The 21,027-nt window shown below is 40.7% G+C and overlaps 1 protein-coding gene across 2 annotated transcripts; it reads left to right on the forward strand.

Moving 5' to 3' along the window:
- The first annotated feature begins 1,744 nt into the window (after nt 1-1,744).
- GIPC1 (GIPC PDZ domain containing family member 1) lies at nt 1,745-15,425 on the forward strand. 2 transcript variants are annotated; one of them, XM_072399684.1, is made up of 8 exons: nt 1,817-1,881; nt 5,410-5,756; nt 7,521-7,851; nt 10,073-10,258; nt 10,342-10,522; nt 11,876-11,982; nt 12,826-12,907; nt 14,323-15,425. In XM_072399684.1, exons 3-8 carry the CDS (start codon nt 7,570-7,572, stop codon nt 14,472-14,474), a joined length of 990 nt encoding a protein of 329 aa, XP_072255785.1. In that variant the 5' UTR covers nt 1,817-1,881; nt 5,410-5,756; nt 7,521-7,569; the 3' UTR covers nt 14,475-15,425. The 2 variants fall into 2 exon arrangements, with proteins under 2 accessions (XP_072255784.1, XP_072255785.1); XM_072399683.1 differs by lacking the exon at nt 5,410-5,756 and having other exon boundaries at nt 1,745-1,881.
- Nucleotides 15,426-21,027: the final 5,602 nt, after the last annotated feature.

Raw genomic sequence — 21,027 nt, forward strand, 5'->3', positions numbered from 1 at the left:
TATTATTGCCGGTTTACTTCTGGTTAAAGCCCTTCTGTTTTAGAGAAACCTCCATAATAAATAAGTGCCACAAACATTTAACAATATAATACTGGGAAGAAAAGTACCAGCCTGGGGTAAACATTGCAGCTGGTCAGGGCATCAGGGAATATGGCAGTGTTGGTGCCATGTTGGAACATAATTGCATTGTTAATAGGGGAAAGGGGGGTGCTGTGATCCCTGTGCCAAATATTAATCCCTACTTAGATTATACCCTTAGACAATAATTACCAAGCACCCTATAGAAGAATAAATCCAATGTTCTGTCCACTTTAATATATAAGAAATATGTTATTGTGGTGAAATTGATACAACAATCGTCTGCTGTGCTGTTTGCTGAATAAGTCATTCATCCAATAACTGTAATCATTGTCTACTCTGAAAATTTAGGGGAAAATAGTTTTACTTGTTTATATATATATAAAAAATGACTTTCTATGTTCTGCTTTGCCAATCATAAATTGCAACTCACATTTTTCTTAAGAAATACAGAACAGACGCTGCAAATAATCTTTGGTTCTCATTAATTCTTATTAATGTTGATTGCCATGTGCTGCAAATACATTGATGAAATAGATAAAGGTGAAGCAAGCTTTGTGTGCTGTGTTGTCACCTCTGGTAAGCCACAGTGCTCTGGGAGTCCTTTGCCATTTTTATTTCTAAAACAGAGATATTGGAAACAAATATAATAATTGTAATAAATATTATAATTGTTTTTAGTGTTGTTGACCTAAAGAGACCCTGTCAGTTTTAAAAGAACCCTTGACCATGTCCCTCAATCCATCCACAAATCCAGCCAAGCAGGTCTCACACAGTCTCGGATTCCCCTTTTTTTCAGCGCTCGCCATTCCATCCAGCGCTGCCATCTTTTTTCTTCTGGGTTCTTCCTCACGTCATCCAAATTTGCAGGAATGAGATCAGGAGATGTCTTCCTCCAAATGTAAGAAAAAAGTGCCAATCTCACTGCGCATGTGTAAGATTATGCACTTTTATTTTTACATTATGGGGAAAACCCCTGATAACGCATTCAGATCCCAGGCATATGCAGAAAGAACAATCCACAGCCTCCTTGGATAGGTGACATATGTATGCGAGGAGACTGCAGGTTTCCCGTTCTGTCTTTACACCGGAATACTTTCATGTATCCTTGTTGTACCAATTTCCTACTTCCTTTCTATTAGTGACAACAGGTGTGCATTAACACATGCTGTAGTCTAATGGTATCTCCACTGGAGGCCGGTATGACAGGATGACAATGCAGGAGGCATTCAGTAGACAGGACAGGGTGTTGTCACCATGTTACAGGAAATGCCTGAGGAAGGACTTTCATAGAAAGATCACCAAGGATCATTATCTCAATTTGAAGCCAGGTAAGCTGCATTTACAGTAATAGCAGACATGGGTCCTACAGGTATTCTTTATTATTATACAGGTCCTCTTTATTATCATACAGGTATTCTTTATTATTATACAGGTACTCTTTATTATCATACAGGTAATCTTTATTATTATACAGGAACTCTTATTATTATTATACAGGTATTCTTTATTATTATACAGGTATTCTTTAATATTATACAGGTACTCACTAATAATATACAGGAACACTTTATTATCATACAGGAAGTCTTAGCACGTCCTATGGGCGGGGTTAACCACGCCTTCCTTCAGCCTCGACTGCTATTCTGAGTGGCTGGTGGCCAACGGGGCTTCCTCTAGTGACACGCCCACACTGACTAATGTGAGGAGAGTCACCGAAACCGGAAGCGGTACCGGGAAGCTGCAGAGACAGGCGGAAGCGGTGCGTTCTCTCTGGTGTTCCTGGGAATTGTGAGGAAGAAGGTGAGTGTATGTTAGGGGATGTCATGTTCTTCTGCATAGACAGTGCACAGCTTATGTACATATGTATGAACACATTCATTTATTTATATATATTATGTATACTTATATATAAACACACACACATATATATACATACATACAAAACATGTATACTCATACAAAGACTCACATGTGTACACTCCTATGAAGGCGCATGCATACCCATACATACACATGCTCATTCGTACACATACACGCACAGCGGTTTGTTCCCTGCATTTTTGCCAATGGCAAAATAAAGCTTGTTGAATGAAATTCCCGGTGAATGTTTGCAGTGGAGCCACTTTCTGCTTTCCTGATGGCTGTAGCCGGATACCCGTAGTCTGATATTAGTGATCGGCAGCCGTCCTCCTGACATTGTTTTTCTGTATTCAACAAAAGTTAAACCTTGTTGTGGTTTTTGTCTGCCGAATATTTTAGGCAATCACACAAATGATGGGACCCCTCATGTCCCCTCTGCAGACCGGTGATTCCTGTGGGTCTGCAGCTGTTTGCACGGAATCAGCTGACTCTTCCTGAGCCGATTGCCCCGGCTGGGTCAGGTGTGAGGGGCATCTTCTGCCGGCTTCTGTTCCCTCTATAGGATTGTAATCAGGGCTCATAGACCGATCCCGAATAGTCCCGTGTTCTGTTCTCAGCCGCTCTTGTTGGATGATCCATGACTACAATCAGGACACCCCTTCCTTTTTCTGGGCAATCTAAAATCTTGAGATTTTAGATTTGCTCTCTGCACCCTATGAACCGGTCATTGCCCACAACCAAGCGTCCTCCATGCTTCACAGTAGGTATGGTGTTCATTTCTTTAAAAGCCTTCTTTTTTTTCATATGTGGACATAAAATATGTATTTCAGCGGATTGATATCAGATCAACAATCCTTAGACCGGTGTAACTTGAAGAGGAACTAAACTTAAAATCCCCCAAAACACAAAAAATCCACTTACCTTCAACCCCGCAGGGCAGTCCGATGCATCTGGAGGTCTCTTCCATCGTATCCCACATTGTCCTGGCATCTGTCTCCGGGCCGGTGCTCCGGGCGCCGCCATTCTCTCTTCTTCCTTTGTCACTCAACCTAGGTGTGAGATTGGGTTGGGTGACATAGGCCTGTTCACTTTTGTTTTCCCATATTGTGTTAGTTCTACTATAAACCAGAATTAATGATTCCCCACTTATCCCCATTCCATTACATGATACCCCCATCTTCCTTTTCATTCTAAACATTATCTCTGGTCATCTTGCTTGCCAGGATGACGTCTTTGTGGGCGTTCATTAAAGCCGGGATTGACGCATTGACGCGGCAACCAACGCTGAGCTGCGCATGTGCAACTATGCTGAATTAGACAGCTGGGTGGTGATTGGCAGCTAAAAAAGTTCATCACAGAACAGATAGTGCTTGTCCCTTTCAGGAACAAACACCTGCCTGATCCCCCATGGTAAAAGCTTGGTTTCTTGGTGGGGCACCAACAAACGCGTCCTGGTCACGTTAGAATACTATTGTAGATATTTCTGTATTTCATCTTTTCTCACATTTTCTTTGCTTTATACCCAGGGCATGCAGATATAAATGGGAGAATTGCTTTTCATATATTTGCTGGTCAGGAGTCATAAAGCACAAAAAGTCAGTGTATCATCATCATCCTCAGAACACAACTTAATGAGTGTTTGGTATAAACAGAGACATCGGCTTGGTGTAGGCGCATCCCAGCATTTATTTACATTATCTTGTTCTTTTAGAAGAACTGGAACTGCTTTTAGTTTGAGGACATCGTGTTGGCTGAGATCCAGCTGATACCAAATAGTTTCTGAGGCGGGCACAGTATATAACGTTTAATAAGCCGGTGAGACATTCAAGCCTCTTGTGCAAACACTTTGCATTGTCACTCTCAATAATACAAACAGATGTAAAGGCAATCACTGTAATTATACAAATGCTTAACATGTTAATGTCATTCCAAAACTTGTTTGCAACTTTCATTAAATGAATACCTGGTGCTATGCAGGTTGTTTGGGCAGTTTCATTAAAAGAGTGACAGCTTTCCGCTAAGAGGGGCTACTGAGAAGTTCCTCGCTTTGCCCCCTTCCAGATGAAATAGAAAAATGAGTGTGGGGGCATATGACAGCCTAATATCTTCGTATGTAACTGTGCGAATATCAGGTCTTTGTTATTATTAAAACTGTTTTTGTTCTTTTAGTGAGAAGCTGTGATGGCAGAGGCACAAGCAAGTTTCACGCCGTTGGAGTTACGGGGGGGATCCTGGTAACCAAAGCTAATGCTGTGCATGCGCAGCTCAGCTTTTTGCCAGATACCTGGAGAGATTTTTGCAGAATGGACATCACCTGACCCTGCAATCATTTCCTACCTGATTGATTCTTTAAAGTGGAACTTTATTTCTGCTTAAAGTCTACAAGTGGCAATCTAGACTCGCATTGCTCAGACAGGAAGCCGGGTCAGAACAATGATGTGCAGCCGGTCCTGAACCAATTGCGTATACAGGAAATGGCAGAAATAAATCGGCGACACCGAGAGACAAATTAGGATATAAAAAAAGGCGAGGAAAGTATTTATAAAAAGAAAAAAATGGATGGTGATTGCTGACACATTGTATATCCTGCACAATCTGTGTCATCCAATTGGTTGGAGCTGCTAGAACAGTTCTTCCGCTTTCAGGATTTCTTCGTCTATTTTTGCACATTTCAATTAAAAATATGTAAAAACATTTTCTGTCAGGTTTAAAGCTCTTCTTTTTTTTTTTATTCTTTTGAATGTAGTAAAATGCTTACACAGCAGTCATTACATCGCCTTTATTTAGAATGTTTTTGAAGTCCTCTCCTTGTTTGTCCAAGGACAGGCTCATCAGGCTCCGGACACAGAAAATTTCCTGAAAACTTTTAAATGCTGATTTTTAAAAATACCATTTTAAATATTTACCTTTCCTTTCATCTCAGCCATTTGTAGTTGACTACTGTTGCATCATATTTTCCTTCAAGTGTCTGTAAGGAGGAATCTTTTGTTTGCTCCCTTACTTAACTATTGCAGATACAAAAATACCTTTTGATCCTGCCATTTATTCAGGGCTTTCCTGTGCCCTTTGCAGAGTAATCTGTAGCAGCGTGAGATGCAGTCCGGAAACTACCTGTCCTAGGGTGACAACACTTCTCCTCTAGTAAACTTGTACTTAAAATAAAAGGTAACCATTCCCAGGTCCCTGTCAGTAAAATAGATTCTGTTTTGCAGTTTTAGGTCACTGCCCCTGTAATATGTAGATAAGGACTTTCCACCTTCACAATACAAAGGATTTCCTAGGGATCGGTTCATCTTTTAATTTTGTCTTGTATCTTACAAACGAGGAGGCTTTTCTCTGACATTTTAGATCCGTATACTTGTTCTGAGTTTATTTTTTTTTTTTATATCAATGTCCCCTTTGGCAGGTTTACTTTCACGCTTGAGTCTCCAATCTCTATAAATAGTGAAACTCCATGTTTATTTTCAGGGTGTGAAGAAAGTGTTAACTAAGCTTTGTGACTGAACCTTCCCTGCAGCTGTGTTTTGCCCATCCGCCTGCAGCGCCGGCTTCCTCTGCTTCACCTCTACTGGATTGGAGTGACCGTCCAACAAATTTCCTATAGACCTCTATAGGATGTACGTCTTCTGACCTCCTATAAGAGAATGAAGTATTCATCCTTTAAAGTGTAAGATGGGAGGAGGATGTATCCGTGAGGAGCACCTGTCAGGATAGAGATACCGAAGCCACCATTGCTGACATATTCATCAATACTTCTCGTCGGAAATCAGTTTGCAGGCTGTAATTCCCAACTTCAGTGGCTGTATACATGTTAGGTCAGTAACTTGCTAAGTAGTAAAAAGAGAATAAGATATGGAGTTTGCAGCTTTAGGAAACAGGCTGTGATTATAGATTTCATATTTTTACCCAGACAGGTTCCCATTACATTATAAAGCATCAGGTGCACCTCTACTATCAGGCGACCAGGAAAAGGAAGCATATTATTCCTGCTGCTTTCCTTGAAGTGCCCAATTTCTGGACATGTTCATCTTCTCGGTTTGCATTTTAGTATTTGGACCCCATTTTGAGCAGGTGTTACTTTAGAAATAATGAATATCCTCTTGGGGACAATTCTGCTGTTCTCATTTTAGATCTGTGCTATGTAAAGACTTTTTTGGGGTAGGGATGAAAAAAGGAAATGTGTTATTTAGACCTGTGGTTTGACTAGATGTGATAGGCTACAGCTTGAATGCAATGCACTCTACAACATTACTACAACAGTGTTGAACCCAGATTTTTTTTTAAGCTGGGTGGGAAAAAATTGCCCCTGTATTGTAACCACCCAAATACAGCTGGTGGTTACTAAAAAGTGTCAGGTGTTGCGCCCAGCTGAAAGGGCCTGGGGAGATCATTGTACAATACACAAATCACCCTAACATTCACTCCACTATGTAACCCCAATAAACCTCGCACACATGGCATGTAAAGCTGCGTACACACTTCCAATTTTTGTCGTTGGAAAGGATCTTTCACGATCCTTTCCAACGACAAGGGAGTGCACGATACATGAACGGTGCTGTACATACAGCACCGTTCGTGCTCTATGGAGAGGGGAGGGGGGGAGCGACGGAGCGGCACCCTGCTGCGCGCTCTTCCCTTCCCTTTCATTAGGATCGGCTGTCGTCCATCGTCCGTGGATCCGGCAGGTCGGTCGTCCGGACCATGGACGACACCGACTGTACACACGGCAGATTTTCGCCCGATAATTGGCTGATGCCGATTATCGGGCGATAAAAATCTGCCGTGTGTACGTAGCTTAACACCCACTATAAAGCTCTCATGTATGCCTCAGCAGGCTGCAGTGAGATCATCAGCTTAACAGCCTTTATTTTACTGGGGTTCTTCACTGATAAGATGATGTATTCTCTGCATCATGACCCTCCCCATTAAGCATTTGTGTACCATGGCACCAATTGGGTAACGCAATATCACTTTATATAAAAAGCACCTCTTCGATAAAATAAAGAATTGTTGGAAGCTTGTACCCAGGAAATGTCAGCTCTCTGACCGAATTGTGGGCTGCCATCAGCTAAGCGGGTTTGCACCTCTCACAGCGTAACCTAGGAGGGTTCTGGCTCGCCTCTGGGGGTTTGGTTCTTGTTCATTAACATAGAAACATAATTCTACATTGTAAAGAACAGTATGATGCTGCAGTGATATATAGAGAGAAATTAAGAATAATATCATTAGATTTGTGAACAAGGAAAAAAATTCTTCCTTGTTTACAAGTCTTATCATTTTATTGTTTATCAGACCATATCTGTTCAAAAGTTGGTAATCACAGTCATTAAATTCTCGATCTTGATAAAGCTGACTTATTTTTATTATAGTGAATTACGGATTATAGCATTGAAAAAGTGTCACACTTAATTCCACCTCGGGTCACCATGTCTTGTAATGCTGGTCCTACATTTTATTTGATTTATAGGTAAAATGTGCATTATTCTGCTATAGAATTATACACCAATAAAATCAGGAATGCACAAATTTGTAATACTTTGCTTTGAACATTTTAACAGTCTCCTCTTTCTTCTTTACAGTTTCCTCCTGATTTTGACACCTCACAAGACCAACTATTCAGGAGTCCCAATGCCTCTGGGCCTTGGCCGTAGAAAGAAGGCTTCTCCGCTAATGGAGGAAGATGACGCGGGGGAACGCACAGCATTGGGAATATCTCAGGCTGGTAGTGGGCCGGGTGGGCCTCTCTCACCTCAAGCTCCCGGTCTCCCTCCTGCTCCAGCTCTACGACCTCGGCTGGTGTTCCATGCTCAGCTCGCACATGGCAGCCCCACGGGGAGGATTGAGGGATTCAGCAATGTGAAAGAGCTTTATGCCAAGATAGCGGAAGCATTCAATATACCTGTTGGTGATGTAAGTACATGGCTTCATAAAATAAACCTGTCATTGGTTACAGTGGTATTTCATAAAACAATAACTATGATTTATCATGGAGCTAACATTAGAAATCTGAATTTTGAATTCGGCCCCTATTAAAACTTTGCATGCTCACACCGAATCAGAATCATGCTGCAACTCTAACACTGTGAACATGCTTACAGTACATGTAGCTTATCCATTATCCAATCACAGTTTAGGAAGAGACGTGTCATCCACACTATACTGCTAAACCTCTTTTTAGTCTGTAGGAAGGCTCATTGCTTTCTTGCACTCTCTGGCAGGTATGCCTGGATTAAAACAATTTTATACAATTATCGGTCTTTTAGAAAGTAAAATGAGTCACATTCACACTTTCAACTGTGTATATAAAGCTGTGTGCCTGGTGATCAAAGTTAAACTGCACCTCGTTGACAAATTTGGACTTGTAAGGGCATGTGATTTAGGAAATGACAATTGAAATGTACATGGGCTGTATTGGTGTTTTGTATTATTACTGTGATTTATTCTAAAGTCATCCAATTAAGAAACCCTACAGTTTTGTCCATGAGCTGCCCATATCCACCAGCTCACATGGTAGCAGCACATTGGTAAGGCTATGTATATATGATATGCCAGGTATTCTCCACTAGGGTTATTGTGAGGCAGGGGTGTCAAACTCAGGCGTGCAGGCCAGATCTGGCCCGCACTCTAATTATTTTTGGCCTGCGAGAAAAAAAACAAATGTCTACTAGAGCTGCTCCCCCGTTAGACATTGCTTGCACTTCTAATACTACAAATCCCAGAATGCTCAGCTGGCGTGTCAATCAGGACCCACAAGCGCCTCCTCCTCTGTTGACATTCATTAGCCACCTTCCTCAACTGTAGATATTTTTTCAATAAATATCAAGGTTGGCCCGTGACTTTGTCCAAATTTTTCATTTTGGTACACTGTGTATTTGAGTTTGACACCCCTGCTCCAAGGGTTGACCTCCAATTGATGATATCTGTATAGTTCTGGGGCCAACACCACATGGTAGATCCAGCTGCATGACATTAAAGATTTTTTTAGTAGTCTGTAAGGGTGGTTTTCTAGCCAGCACTGTAAAGTTAAACTTTCTTCCCGCTGGCTACCAATGTAATAGGCTTTTACCCCAATGACTTCCAAATAATTGGTTTTAATAGGAATTCCCTAAGAACTGAAAAATCATATAAAAGGTTTCTCAGGAGTAATAAAGTTGCCTTTGCTATACAGCTTGTTTATTTGTTATGACAATTTACATTTCTCCTGTTAAGATTTGCTGCCAGTTTGTCTCAAGTTTGCATGCCGGATCATTTAAAAGAGATTACACAAGTTAGAAAATCAGAGAAAAACAGATAGGAAAGGGCTGGAGGTTGCAAAATGACAATTCAGATTTGCAGAATGTATGTCAAACATGATATTTTATATTTAATTAAAGTATCATTTAAACAAATCTCTTCCTAAAGGACCAATATAGTAGAAAATATTAGTATAGTGCAGTATTTCTCCCGCTTTTTAACCTTTGACATAACTTTTAGGTATTCAGGTAACGCCTACTATAATTACTATATCCACAGCTCATATTTGTTTACCATGGTGGTCAGTGGGAAGAATGCCTCTTACATTGCTTGTCCTTTAGAAAGAATGTCACCCTTACAAATAGCCAAAAAGATCATTGGTGTCAGCGGTACCTGACCTGAAAGGCACAAACTGCTCAAGGAACCTCTAGCAACCTTAAAAGTTTTATAGGGTACCATTGCAGACTTCCCTTTCTCAATGCTCATTTCCAGGCTGTCTTTGACCTTGTCTTTAAATCGCTCACCCTGAATATAAAACAAAAACTCCTTTTGTCAGTGACACAAAGCATTGAAAGAGGATCAGCATGACAACCGGTGAACAAGCATTTTTAGAAACTGGTTAAGAATGACAATCTAATATTGTATTGTTATTGGAGAGTTACGATAAAGCTTAGCAGACAAACAAAACAAAAAGTTGTTTTACAAACTGGGCAATCACTGTATGTGTGCAACTTGACCCAGATAAATTAGGATTTGGGTCAGGTCAAATGCACCTGAAACATCGGAGAAGCATCTCAAACTTATGTCTGACAACAGTCCAAAGTTCATGAACACAGGCAAAAAGTTTGTCAATATTTTGTTGTTAACCTAATCAATCCCAATATACCTTCTTCAACAGGTCTTGTTTTGTACCCTCAACACTCACCGTCTGGATATGGACAAACTTCTGGGTGGTCAAATAGGCCTTGAGGACTTTATCTTTGCTCATGTACGAGGACAAAAGAAAGAACTTGAGGTGTATAAATCTGAGGACTCGCTGGGTCTCACAATCACAGACAACGGAGCCGGTTACGCCTTTATCAAGGTGCTGTTGTTAGTGTGTAGACCTCTATACATTTCTCGGTTCCTGATCTTTGATCTAATGAGTAGATTGTTTTTTATCTACAGCGCATTAAAGAAGGAAGTACTATACACAGAATGCAGCTCATCAATGTGGGGGACATGATTGAATCTATCAATGGCAAGAATTTAATTGGCAGTCGTCACTTTGAAGTAGCCCGAACCCTGAAAGAGTTACCTCGAGGGAGGACATTCACGCTCAAGCTTTGTGAACCCAGGAAAGCTTTCGGTAATTTATTGGTTATATCCTTGGTGGTCAACTGCAGCCGTCAAAAATAAGCAGACTGCCTAAGCAGCACATGTGTTGAACCTTATTATGTTTAGCTAACCCGTAATGATAAGTATATCTTGCTACATTCAGACAGGTTTTTTTTTCCACAAGTATGGGAGCCTCCGTCCAAAGTTTTTGAGTAGTGGCAGGTAATAACAACTGTACAGCATAAAGAAACATTTCAGACAATTGTGTGCTTCCAGTCTTAAGGTGTTGACAAGGATTTGAAAAGCAAATTAATGCAGCTTAGAAGCTTAAAGCGGAACTGTAATTAAAAAATTTAAAAAAAAAATTTTGCAGAGCCCCTAATCCACCCATACCTGGCCTCAATTCGGTTCTGGAATACTTCTTTGTCCTAGTTCACCGCCATCTTCCTTTCTTTCTTTGGCTGTCGCCCATTCTCGCACTGAGCAGGCACAGGATCAGGCAAAGCATGCTGTAACTAATAAAAAAAATAAATAAAAAAAGTTTCAGTGCCTGAATAAGCCCCTTATGCACATTATCGAGCATGCGCACAAGGAGCAGCTCAAAGCCTCCTGGGATACGTATTCATAAGTCTTTACTGCCAGAGAGGCTTCCTTTTTTCCTAAATTTAATGAGGGTAATAATAATAATTTTACTTTGTAATAAAGGGTTTTCTACCCTTTTATATAAAGTAGAAATTGTGGTTATCGGTCCACTTTAATTGCAGATCAAAATGCGCTCAACTGGAGGTTACATGAATCCATCAATTCACCCTGCGCTATTCTGCTTCATGTTTCAAAATCTTTTTTTTTTTTTTTTTTTTTTTTTTTTTTTAGTGTGGTGGTTAAAGAAAATGGTACAGTTACCATAAATCTTGTTTGATTTGAGGTGTGTGTGTATATATGTACATATAAAATCAATTACTTTGCTGTGCTGTTGTCTGTGTTGAGCCATCAGCTCAATGAAAACAGAAAGGGTCCCTTTTTGTACCCGTATATGAAGCCTTTCTACAATGCTGTTACGATGGATCCTCTTTCCTTATTCTAAAGCCTTCAATGCCTTTAGGTAAAAAAGTCCAGAACCTACATTCTGTAGCAGGGGTGGGTAAGAAAGACACTGAAATAGATCAGTCAGTGCTTACCTGACATACTATGTGCCACATAAAGTCGTGGGTGTAGTCAAATTGTCCCTGCGTGTAACACAGCAGTCATGCTGCGTAGATAACACTACAATAACTGGGTGTAAAGTACACATTAACATGTAAAATGTAATTACAGTATTTGTACAAGGATTAATACTTGACTGGTATAAACACTCCAACATGTTCTGTGATTTATTCTGTTCCAGATATGATTGGACAGCGCTCCAGCTCTTCCGCTAACAGTTCTGGAGTATCGTCGGGTAGAGGAACATTGCGTTTGAGAGCCAAGGGGCCACCCACTGTAGAGGATCTGGTAAGAAATGGAGGGTGTACACAGGTAGAAGGGAGGGTTTATGAGTAACAAGCAAGATGAAAACATAATTAATGTCTTATGTATAAGTTACATTTTTTCGTGGAAATAGTTAGAGCAGGCTTAGATATTTAGAGCATTTTTATTATGGGAACCCTATGAAATAACTTACAGGGAACCCCTGGCAATAATTTTTATATATCCACAGCTCACAGTACATTAGCATGGTGGCCAGTGGGCAGATTGTCATGCTTACAGATGGCCAAAAAGATCAGTGGTAATAGTGGGTACAGATTACATTTTGTTGTAGCAGCCTCTGGAGCCTGTTGGAAAGCTAGGAATCCACAGAACTCTCGTTAAGAGAAACACTGATTTAGAGTGAATGTTGTGTTTTGTACGTTGTAGGAGTGCAGTGCATTACACAATGCTGGACTGAAGTATTGTGTTTACTGAACATATTTTACCTGGCATATTGGTCTCTGAGGTGTTGGAGGATGTGCAGTGGCTTTGGGAAGGAGTACCCACAAAACCCTTCTTTTGTACTTTCTCTGAAAAATATTGTATGTATGTGGATCTAATTTATATCAGTATAAAGAGTTGCTGTTATGTGTGCGAGAAGAGGAGTTCACATTTGGGAAATGACAGGAGTAACATTTGAGGTAGGATTACTGTGATGAGTACAGTGTGAAAAAGGCATAATATTTGGTTTGGTGTTATTAGGATGTTTACAGGATACAGGAGGAAGAATATTATGTAGGGTGTGTGGAGTTCTCAGAACACACACACTTCTTATTTTATATTTATATTACAAATATCTCCTATACTCTTTCCCTTTTTGCTGTCCAGGTGTCTGTCATTGAAGAAAAAGCCATCCAGAAAGTTGATGACCTGTTGGAAAGCTATATGGGGATCAGAGACAGTGAACTTGGTAAGTATGGGCAGCACAGTGGCTCAGGGGTTAGCACTCCGGCCTTTACAGCGCTAAGTCCCAGGATTGAATCCTAGCCAGGACACTATCTGCATGGAGTTTGCAGGTTTTCCCCATCTGCATGGGTCTCCTCCGGGTACTCCGGTTTCCTCCCACGTCCCAAAAACATGCAGTTAGGTTAATTGGCTTCCCCCTTAGACTACAATAATGACATATGATTATGGTAGGGATATTAGATTGTGAGCTCCTTTGAGGAACAGTTAATGACATGACTATGGACTTTGTACAGCGCTGCGTAATATGATGGCGCTATATAAATACTGTGTAATAATAAGTACAGGCTCAACTACACCTTTCTGGTAAATTGCAAATTTAGTATTGAAAAGGGCAGAATGAAATTATGAACTTTAATAAATATACTTATTAGTATGGTCTTTTCATATGGACCATATTCCAAATAATTATAGGAATGTTCCCATGCACTGATGGAGCTGAGCAGGGACATTTCGGACTGCTGTGTAGACATGCTGTGTAGTATTGGGCTCACCTAATTAGGCAGCTACTCACCTATCGGGTCTCAGGATACCTCTTGTGTCTGCACACGGGGGGGGGTGGGGGGGTGGGATGATAGGACTTGAAGGAAGAAGGCCTGGGCAACCTAGGCAGGTTTTTTTACCTTTCTGTGTTCAGGTGCCTTGAGGGCAAAGATCCCCCAGCTGTTTTTATATGGAGGTGATAGGAGTCAGTCCTTTTAATTGCTCAGTGCCAGTAGTGGTGACACAGCAGACAGATAAGACAAATTCTTGGCACTACAACTCTGCCCCCAGAGGCCAAAACATTTCAATAAAGTTGTTTCAAAGAATTAATAGCCTGGCAGAAGTGGGGCTTTTTTGGGGGGCAGCAAACAAAACCAGCAAGTCTTTATCTACAGCCTGAGGTCTACCAGAATCTGCATCACTTTTGGTGTTACCCTAGGGATTAAATAGGGAATGTGTTTTGTTTATGGACTTTGTCACTCCCTGACAAATTTGTGTTGTTATAATTGTAGAGAAATAACCATCCCTTCCCTCCCAGGTGAGAGCAGTGACTTTCTGTGAAGTTAAGGTGGAAAGAGTGTTTTTAATCCTAGGAAAACTCCAAGTCCAAGTTGGAATTGTCCCAAGTTTTTTTCTGAGAGGCAGAATGTAGCAGCAGGGAAATAAATATCCAGGGAGCATGTGCTGCTGAGGAGAACAGTGACCCTGCTACTTTGCCCCTCCAGTTTCAGAACCTGGAACAAAAAAGGGTTATATTTAAAGATACAACTCCATTAGCAATTATATATATTTTTTTCATTTCCTAAAGCATTCCTAAAAATGCAGGGTAGAAGATGTGTACTTGTTGGATATTGATGCTTACCCTTCTGTTCTGTACAGCTGGCACTATGGTGGAGTTGGGCATCGACAAACAGAACCCTGACGACTTCTCGCAGGCACTTGACCGCACACTCGGGGACTTTGCCTTTCCAGACGAGTTTGTATTTGACGTTTGGGGAGCCATAGGTGATGCCAAGGCTGGACGATACTAAACTACCTTAACTCCATAATATCTCCCAAAGGGGGTCAATCTGCTGCTGCCCCATCCACTTCTCCACTACCCAGTACCAGGAGATGCTCCTGTAATTACAGCACTGGAGTGGGATGTCACAAGGGCTAAACCACTGAAGACTTTACTGGAGTTCCTGCCCTGCTTGAATTTCCTTTCTATTCACTCTGCCTTTAGGTCTTCCACCAGAATTGCTCCTCACACTTCTTAAGTGGAGAAGTGCTCTTGGTGGGGATTTCTTATACGAAGGATGACTGGAAGGAAGAGGAGAAACCTGGCACTAAATTGCCAATGGGTGACTTCTTATATCTCGGCTGTTACTGGTGATTTGCTAGAAAACCCGGGTTTTCAGATCACATTGGCCAACGTCTCTCCATTGCAGGGTTTGCAGTTTCTTCTGCTGTAAATTGGGGTCAGCTCCTTGTGTGGACAATACAATCCCATGCACATAACTGCACAACTTTCTAGTAACCCTCCACTCCACTACATTCCTTGGATTCCTCTCACCACGGATGAATGAACATGATAGATGTTGATGGATTCAGAGATTATCTAGTAAAATGGGATTTAACTAAGCTAACGAGTGAAAGGAATTCCCTTTCTAAAGAGGACATCTCATAGGATTCCTGTACCTAGGATTACAAGTAAAATTGTATAATATAAAGCAATGTTCCCTCTGGTTAGAGGATGGTTTTTTAACACTTAATAAAATGTTACAGACCCTTTCTTTGGTAAGGTTTTGGTCCTTATAGCTCCACCGTGTGGTGGGGTGCGATGTTGCAATAATAGTTTAAATATCTCTGGTTTACTCAGAGGAGAGAGGTCAATGATCTAGTTAGGTTTTGTTAACCTGATCTGTTTGTTTTTTCTGTGTACTCCATCATGACTGTATTAGAGAAATGTAACTAAGGTTATTAAAAGATTTTATACACAATGCAGTCTTTGATTAATTTGTGTTCTTCTTCCTTAAAGGGAATTACCATGGTTTAGAGAGGCCCATTGTTTATATAGCCAGGCTAACCAAAGTCTCTTCAGGCTGAATGGTCTCCTAAAAGTCACCTGTTTGCAGAATGAATTTCTATTGGCATTGAGAGGTGATTTTAGATACCGCAGTGCAATAGCAGCTAATTAGGTGAGTACTAACATATGCACAGACCACTTTATAAAAAATCCTGTTTGCCTGGCTGTCCCCTGTTTTTGATTCATTAAGATACTGACCCGTAACAAGCCATCAGAAAAGGCAGTGATGTTAAATCTCCGGATCTGAATAATCGACTATTTCCTCACTGCAGGATATCCAGAAGATTCTAATATGAAAGTTTGGCCATTCCCTTCTCTTATCAAAGTGACTGGCAACTGAGGTGTAGGAGAGATATGAGCCGGAGCTCTGTTTCTTGAACTGGAATCAGTTCTTGAGTTTTAGTATTCCTAATATGTAGAGGTACCTTGTTGAGTTTAAATTACAATTCCTGCAGTAGGTTGCCAATCTCATTCTGGAACAAGTTTACTTGGAGATAGAATACATTTCAGTGTGATCTATGAATATTACAAAAGATTCCCCACCCTTTGCCCCTTTTTTCACAGTAGAGCTAAAGTTTCACATTTAAAAACCCACAATTGGGTAGGTCATTATTGCAGAAAGGGACTGTCCTACAACAATTTGGTTTCCAGAAAACCTGACAATCCCAGCTTGCTCTGCATGCACCGGGAAAAATTGAATGAACCAATAAATGTCTGGTGAAAGTTCTGCCATGCCAGTCAATCAAGGTGGTCAAAGATTGTATCTGGGGAGAGAAGAATTAATAAAATGTTAACCTCCTGCGAGGTAATGGGGACAGGCGAGTATTGTGGCTTTAGTTTCACTATTAAAGACCAATACCCTCTATCATGATGGACTATGGCTTGGATTCCTAACCACCTAGGAGGTGTATACCCATCCTTGTGTGCTCTAGCTTTGCATGATTTATTCTCTATAACTGATATTGGCGGGAATATTACGGAAACCCCCTACAGTTGCTGCTGCAGGAATATAGATCAGATGCTTAGTGATGTAACAAACTCTACTAAAAATTAAAAAAAAAAACATTTCAAATGTTTTTGCTTTCAGCCTCACTCTCTATTACTGGGGTGTTTTATGGTTACACACACTCTGTACCTCAATATAACATTGTTGAACTATTGTGGAAATTCTGCATGCTTTGCATTTATTATGACCCCCCCTAAACTGGAACAGTTATGCAGATCAGATCTGAATTGGTGACTTGGAACTGCAGCGGGTTAACTAGTGGTTTGGAGTTTAATTAGGCCAAATACATTTCATGTAAATAAAAATGAAAACCTGTAGTCTCTCTGCAGAGGTCTGACACACCCCATGCTGAATAAGAACTCTCCAATCAGCAGGGACCATGCATGAGCTTTGCTAGGTGTGAGTCTGCAGGGCGCATGTTGGACATACAAAAACTGTTCCAACCAAAAAGATATGCTCATTTTTCCTATGTAACCCAGCTGGTATCATTACCCGAAATCTAAACTGGGTATCATATGCTTGTTGAAAGTAAAAATCAGGCTTTGCCATAGCAAATTTTTTCAGATAACAGGAAAGGGCAGTTACTCAGGTGGGAGTTGAACCTATCGCCCTCATCATGAATATTTATTTACTTCCTGTCTATAGCAACCACAATTTTGGGGTTCCCCAAGTGCTTTCTAAGGGTTTCTTGAGCACTGAGCGGTTTGTGACTCTCAGGTCAGTTTAGCTGACAGCAATGGTCTTTTTGGCTATCCATAGACTTGACATTCATCCCACTGTCCATCAATGTAAGGGCCATTCTTCCTACTGACCACCCTACTAATGTACTGTGAGCAGTGGATATAATATTTATAACAGGGGTTACCTGAAGACCTGAAAGTTATTTTAAAGGTTTCCCCATGTTAAAAAGCTTAAGAAAGATTGATCCATAGAGTGGGAAGGGGGCAGAGCAGTGCCATAGATGCTGCAGATTCTTATAAACATATTCTTCCGATTCTGCATCTATTACTACACTAGTTGTTGTATCACAGAAAGGGCTGTTGAATAATAAAAGCATGTGCTGGACTTTGGACTTGAAATAATCCCTCTAATGAGTGGAGATTACCACAAGACTACTACAAATCATAGCTGTAATGTAATGAGCAAGCCAAAATGCACAAAACGGCTATCAAAATGTGCAAATCTTAGCACAGTAGGGTAAATCCCCTCAAGTATCAAAAATCATGTTTTTTTTTTTTTTTTTTACATAATGTTTCATCTTTTATTTTTTTGTGTTTTCTTAGGTCTTTTGATCCTTTCCAACCTATTACAGTCTCTTGTAGCAATTGTTTTAGCATGGCTCTTGACCAGTTTCCTGATAGTGACAACAGAGGACCACATTCCATAATGTATGATGGGAGGCTGAGTGCAAAATGACTCCCCAACACAAAGTCCTCGTCCTAGAATAAGGATCACCAGGTATTTAAATGAAGGCTACAGATTTAGCCCCCTTACAGAATTGCAGTGGAAAACTGCACAGTTAGGAACTGCCAGAAACAAACTGCTGCTATTCTCCCACAAGTCGCAAACTTCACCGCAGGTCAACACATTCACGTGCATTCCCCCTGCATTTACAAAGGTGGTGCAGTTCTTTCTTGAGAAAAGAAAAACAAACCGACCACCAGAAGCAACATACCACACCTATGAACATGTTCCACAGCTCCTCTGCAACACAAACATTTGCACAAAATGGTTCCCAACCACTTCCATACAGGTAAATGGGAGCTTGAGCTACAGTGCTGCAGTTTATTTCAGGAATCTTACAAAATTTAAAAAATGTTCTTTTTTTTAATAACATATTAAACATTTACTTTAAATAATATCTCATTTGATATTGCTTACCGTCCTATTAATATTGATTTATTATCTCCATCATCTTCCATGGTGCTTTACATAGTAAGAATAAACATGGGAGGTGGTAATCAATAATAATGTCACGGTAACTCACACAAACAGTATCTTACAAACTATACAGAAAGCATCGCTGTCCTCGTGCTTTACTGTATATAATCATTGGGGTCCAATAATCCATTTATAGCTCCCGCAGATGTCCCTGGGCCTGTCTTTCTTTGTTCTGGTTGCAGGTACTTCCGTGTCTATAGGGAGCTGCTTGTAGTCATCGCTCACAGTGTGCAGAGATCTGTCATTATTAATTCATATCCCAACGGAACCATCTGTAAACAGTAATCACTACAAGGCTATTACCACCCATCATTACAGGAAGGAGCCGAGTGTGTGATGTATAGATAGAAACCATTTGGTGACTGTACTGACTGTGGTCAGCTAGTGATGCCTTCTGACTGGATGTATGGAATATATATATATATATATATAGCAAACCTGTGGGATGCTTTTTTGTAAAATGCGACACCACACAGGATTAATGCGAACACTTCTGTGAAACCATCCCGCATTCTGGTTTGTGTCTGCATACCTCTATGTATGTATGCATTTAGGGACGTGTTGTTATGTGTGGGAATTTATCCACCGCCTCTGTGAGAAGATTAGCAGTTCCCTAAACACTGAGAGCCCTCAAATCCCTAGAGACCCGCAGAACATTGCTCCATTAACCCTTTTGCCTACTCCAGGCGCCTGTACTATATCAGATCCCCATCAAAACAACTTGGCTGAAAGAGACTTGGGTCACCTCATGTGTCATTGACACGGCGCTGTGCTCAAACGCGCAGCACGTCATAAAGCGAAAGGCCTTGAATCATCAAAGGCTGTTATTGTTACTCTGTGTACAGCCAGCGGCCTTTGCAATCATCAACACCCATTTATCATTATGATCTGCCACTGCCTTGTCTGCACGCCCCGCTCTGTTACATAACATATGCCATATTTTTCAGTGACTTATGACTCCTGGTTTAGGAAGGCAATACACTATATCATGGTGCTTTAGTGAAGGGCTTTTTCCATTTTGTCTCCCCTAATCCATATGCTGAACACTCTTTCTACTCTATATTGCAAGAAGTATGCCAACAATGGTTCAAATCATGGATTTCAGGTGCTTCACATAAAATGCTATATCACACAAATGAAGACAAATGAGGGCTTCCAGCCTTGGGATAACAATTTGGAGAAGACCCTATTCTCTTGTGTACAAAGCCAGCTTTATAAAGACAAAGTTTGATGATCTTGGCCTGTACAGAGTCCTGATCAGCCCTCAACCCTACTAAACAACATTGAGCTGAACTGGTACACCAATTGGCAACTGTGTCTTCTCACAAATGCTCTGTTAGCAGAATTGGCTTAGATTCCTGTAGACACGCTCAAGGACAACCTTTAGGAGCTAAAGTGGACCAACTTCACATTATTGCCATAGTCTTGAAATCCAACAATCTCAAGTGTTATAGACAAAATAAGTCTTAATACTTTGTTATATCCTTGTTTTCCTTAACCAATGGTGCTTTCAAAGTTTAAAAGAGCTGAATGTTGGTTGGAATGCATAGATTTGTATAAAATGTTTGGCGCTGTAGATCAATGGTTTTGGATAAGGTAATGGAGAGGACATAGGGTCCAAAGGTACAAACAGGTACAAACGGTGCTGCTGCATGAGGACCCAGCCATCAAGTCAGTTCTGCACAGGGAACCACTGTTGGCTACATTCACCACTGCTCAGGTACATGGTGTTATCATGTGATTGGTTCTGTCTTTTTTTTAATTGAAGATAGTGAAGGGTAAATTATTATTATAAATTACTACACAGTATTTATAGCGTCAACATATTATGCAGTGCTGTAAAGGTCCATAGTTATGTCACTTCCTGTCCCACAAAGGGGCTCACAATCCCTACAATGCTCATATGTCCTTAATACAGTCCAAGGTAAATTTTTAAAGGAGAGCCAATTAACTGCATGTTTTGGAATGTGCGAGGAAACCGGAGTACCTGGGGGAAACCCACGCAAACACGGGGACAACCTACAAACTACATGTAGATAGTGTCCTGGAGAGTGAGATTAGAACCTGGGACCCAGCACTAACCTCTGAGTGCTAGCCTCTGAGCCAGAATGCCTTTTGTACACTAGCTGTATGTATTTAATCAATTAAGGTGCAACTAAAGTTACCCAGTAGAAAATTCTGATCAGGAAGGTAGTTTATTGGAAAAGTGACCGAAGATAAATTAATTTACCTGCTTGATTGAAATTTTATAATTACACTCACCTCTCTTCACTCTGTTACAGTACCAACATCTTCACCCAATCGTTTTACAGGTTCTGGATCTTTGGCCATCTTAATTGGTCAGGATGGGATGATGTAACTTTCATGCATGCTCATGGTAATTTACTCATACCCAGCAGCCGGGGATATGCTGGGATACCTGGCACACTGAACATGCACTTTGAGTTGTTACAAAAGTACAGAAGGGTGCCAGCGAACTTCAACGGTTCAGTTTGATTTTTTTTTTTTTTTTAGGGTGAGTCTTAGAAGACTTAGTTGGCAAAGTTTAGCTCTACATTGGGGCAATATT

This window comes from Pyxicephalus adspersus, chromosome 2 (assembly GCF_032062135.1).
Source record: "Pyxicephalus adspersus chromosome 2, UCB_Pads_2.0, whole genome shotgun sequence".
Taxonomy (NCBI): Eukaryota; Metazoa; Chordata; class Amphibia; order Anura; family Pyxicephalidae; genus Pyxicephalus; species Pyxicephalus adspersus.

Excerpts from the sequence above, each read along its gene's own strand:
- GIPC1 (XM_072399683.1), top strand. The coding sequence starts at position 7,570 with ATGCCTCTGGGCCTTGGCCGTAGAAAGAAGGCTTCTCCGCTAATGGAG. Across the intron at positions 7,852-10,072 it reads TCAATATACCTGTTGGTGAT|GTCTTGTTTTGTACCCTCAA; the intron begins GTAAGTACATGG and ends CTTCTTCAACAG. Across the intron at positions 12,908-14,322 it reads GATCAGAGACAGTGAACTTG|CTGGCACTATGGTGGAGTTG; the intron begins GTAAGTATGGGC and ends TGTTCTGTACAG.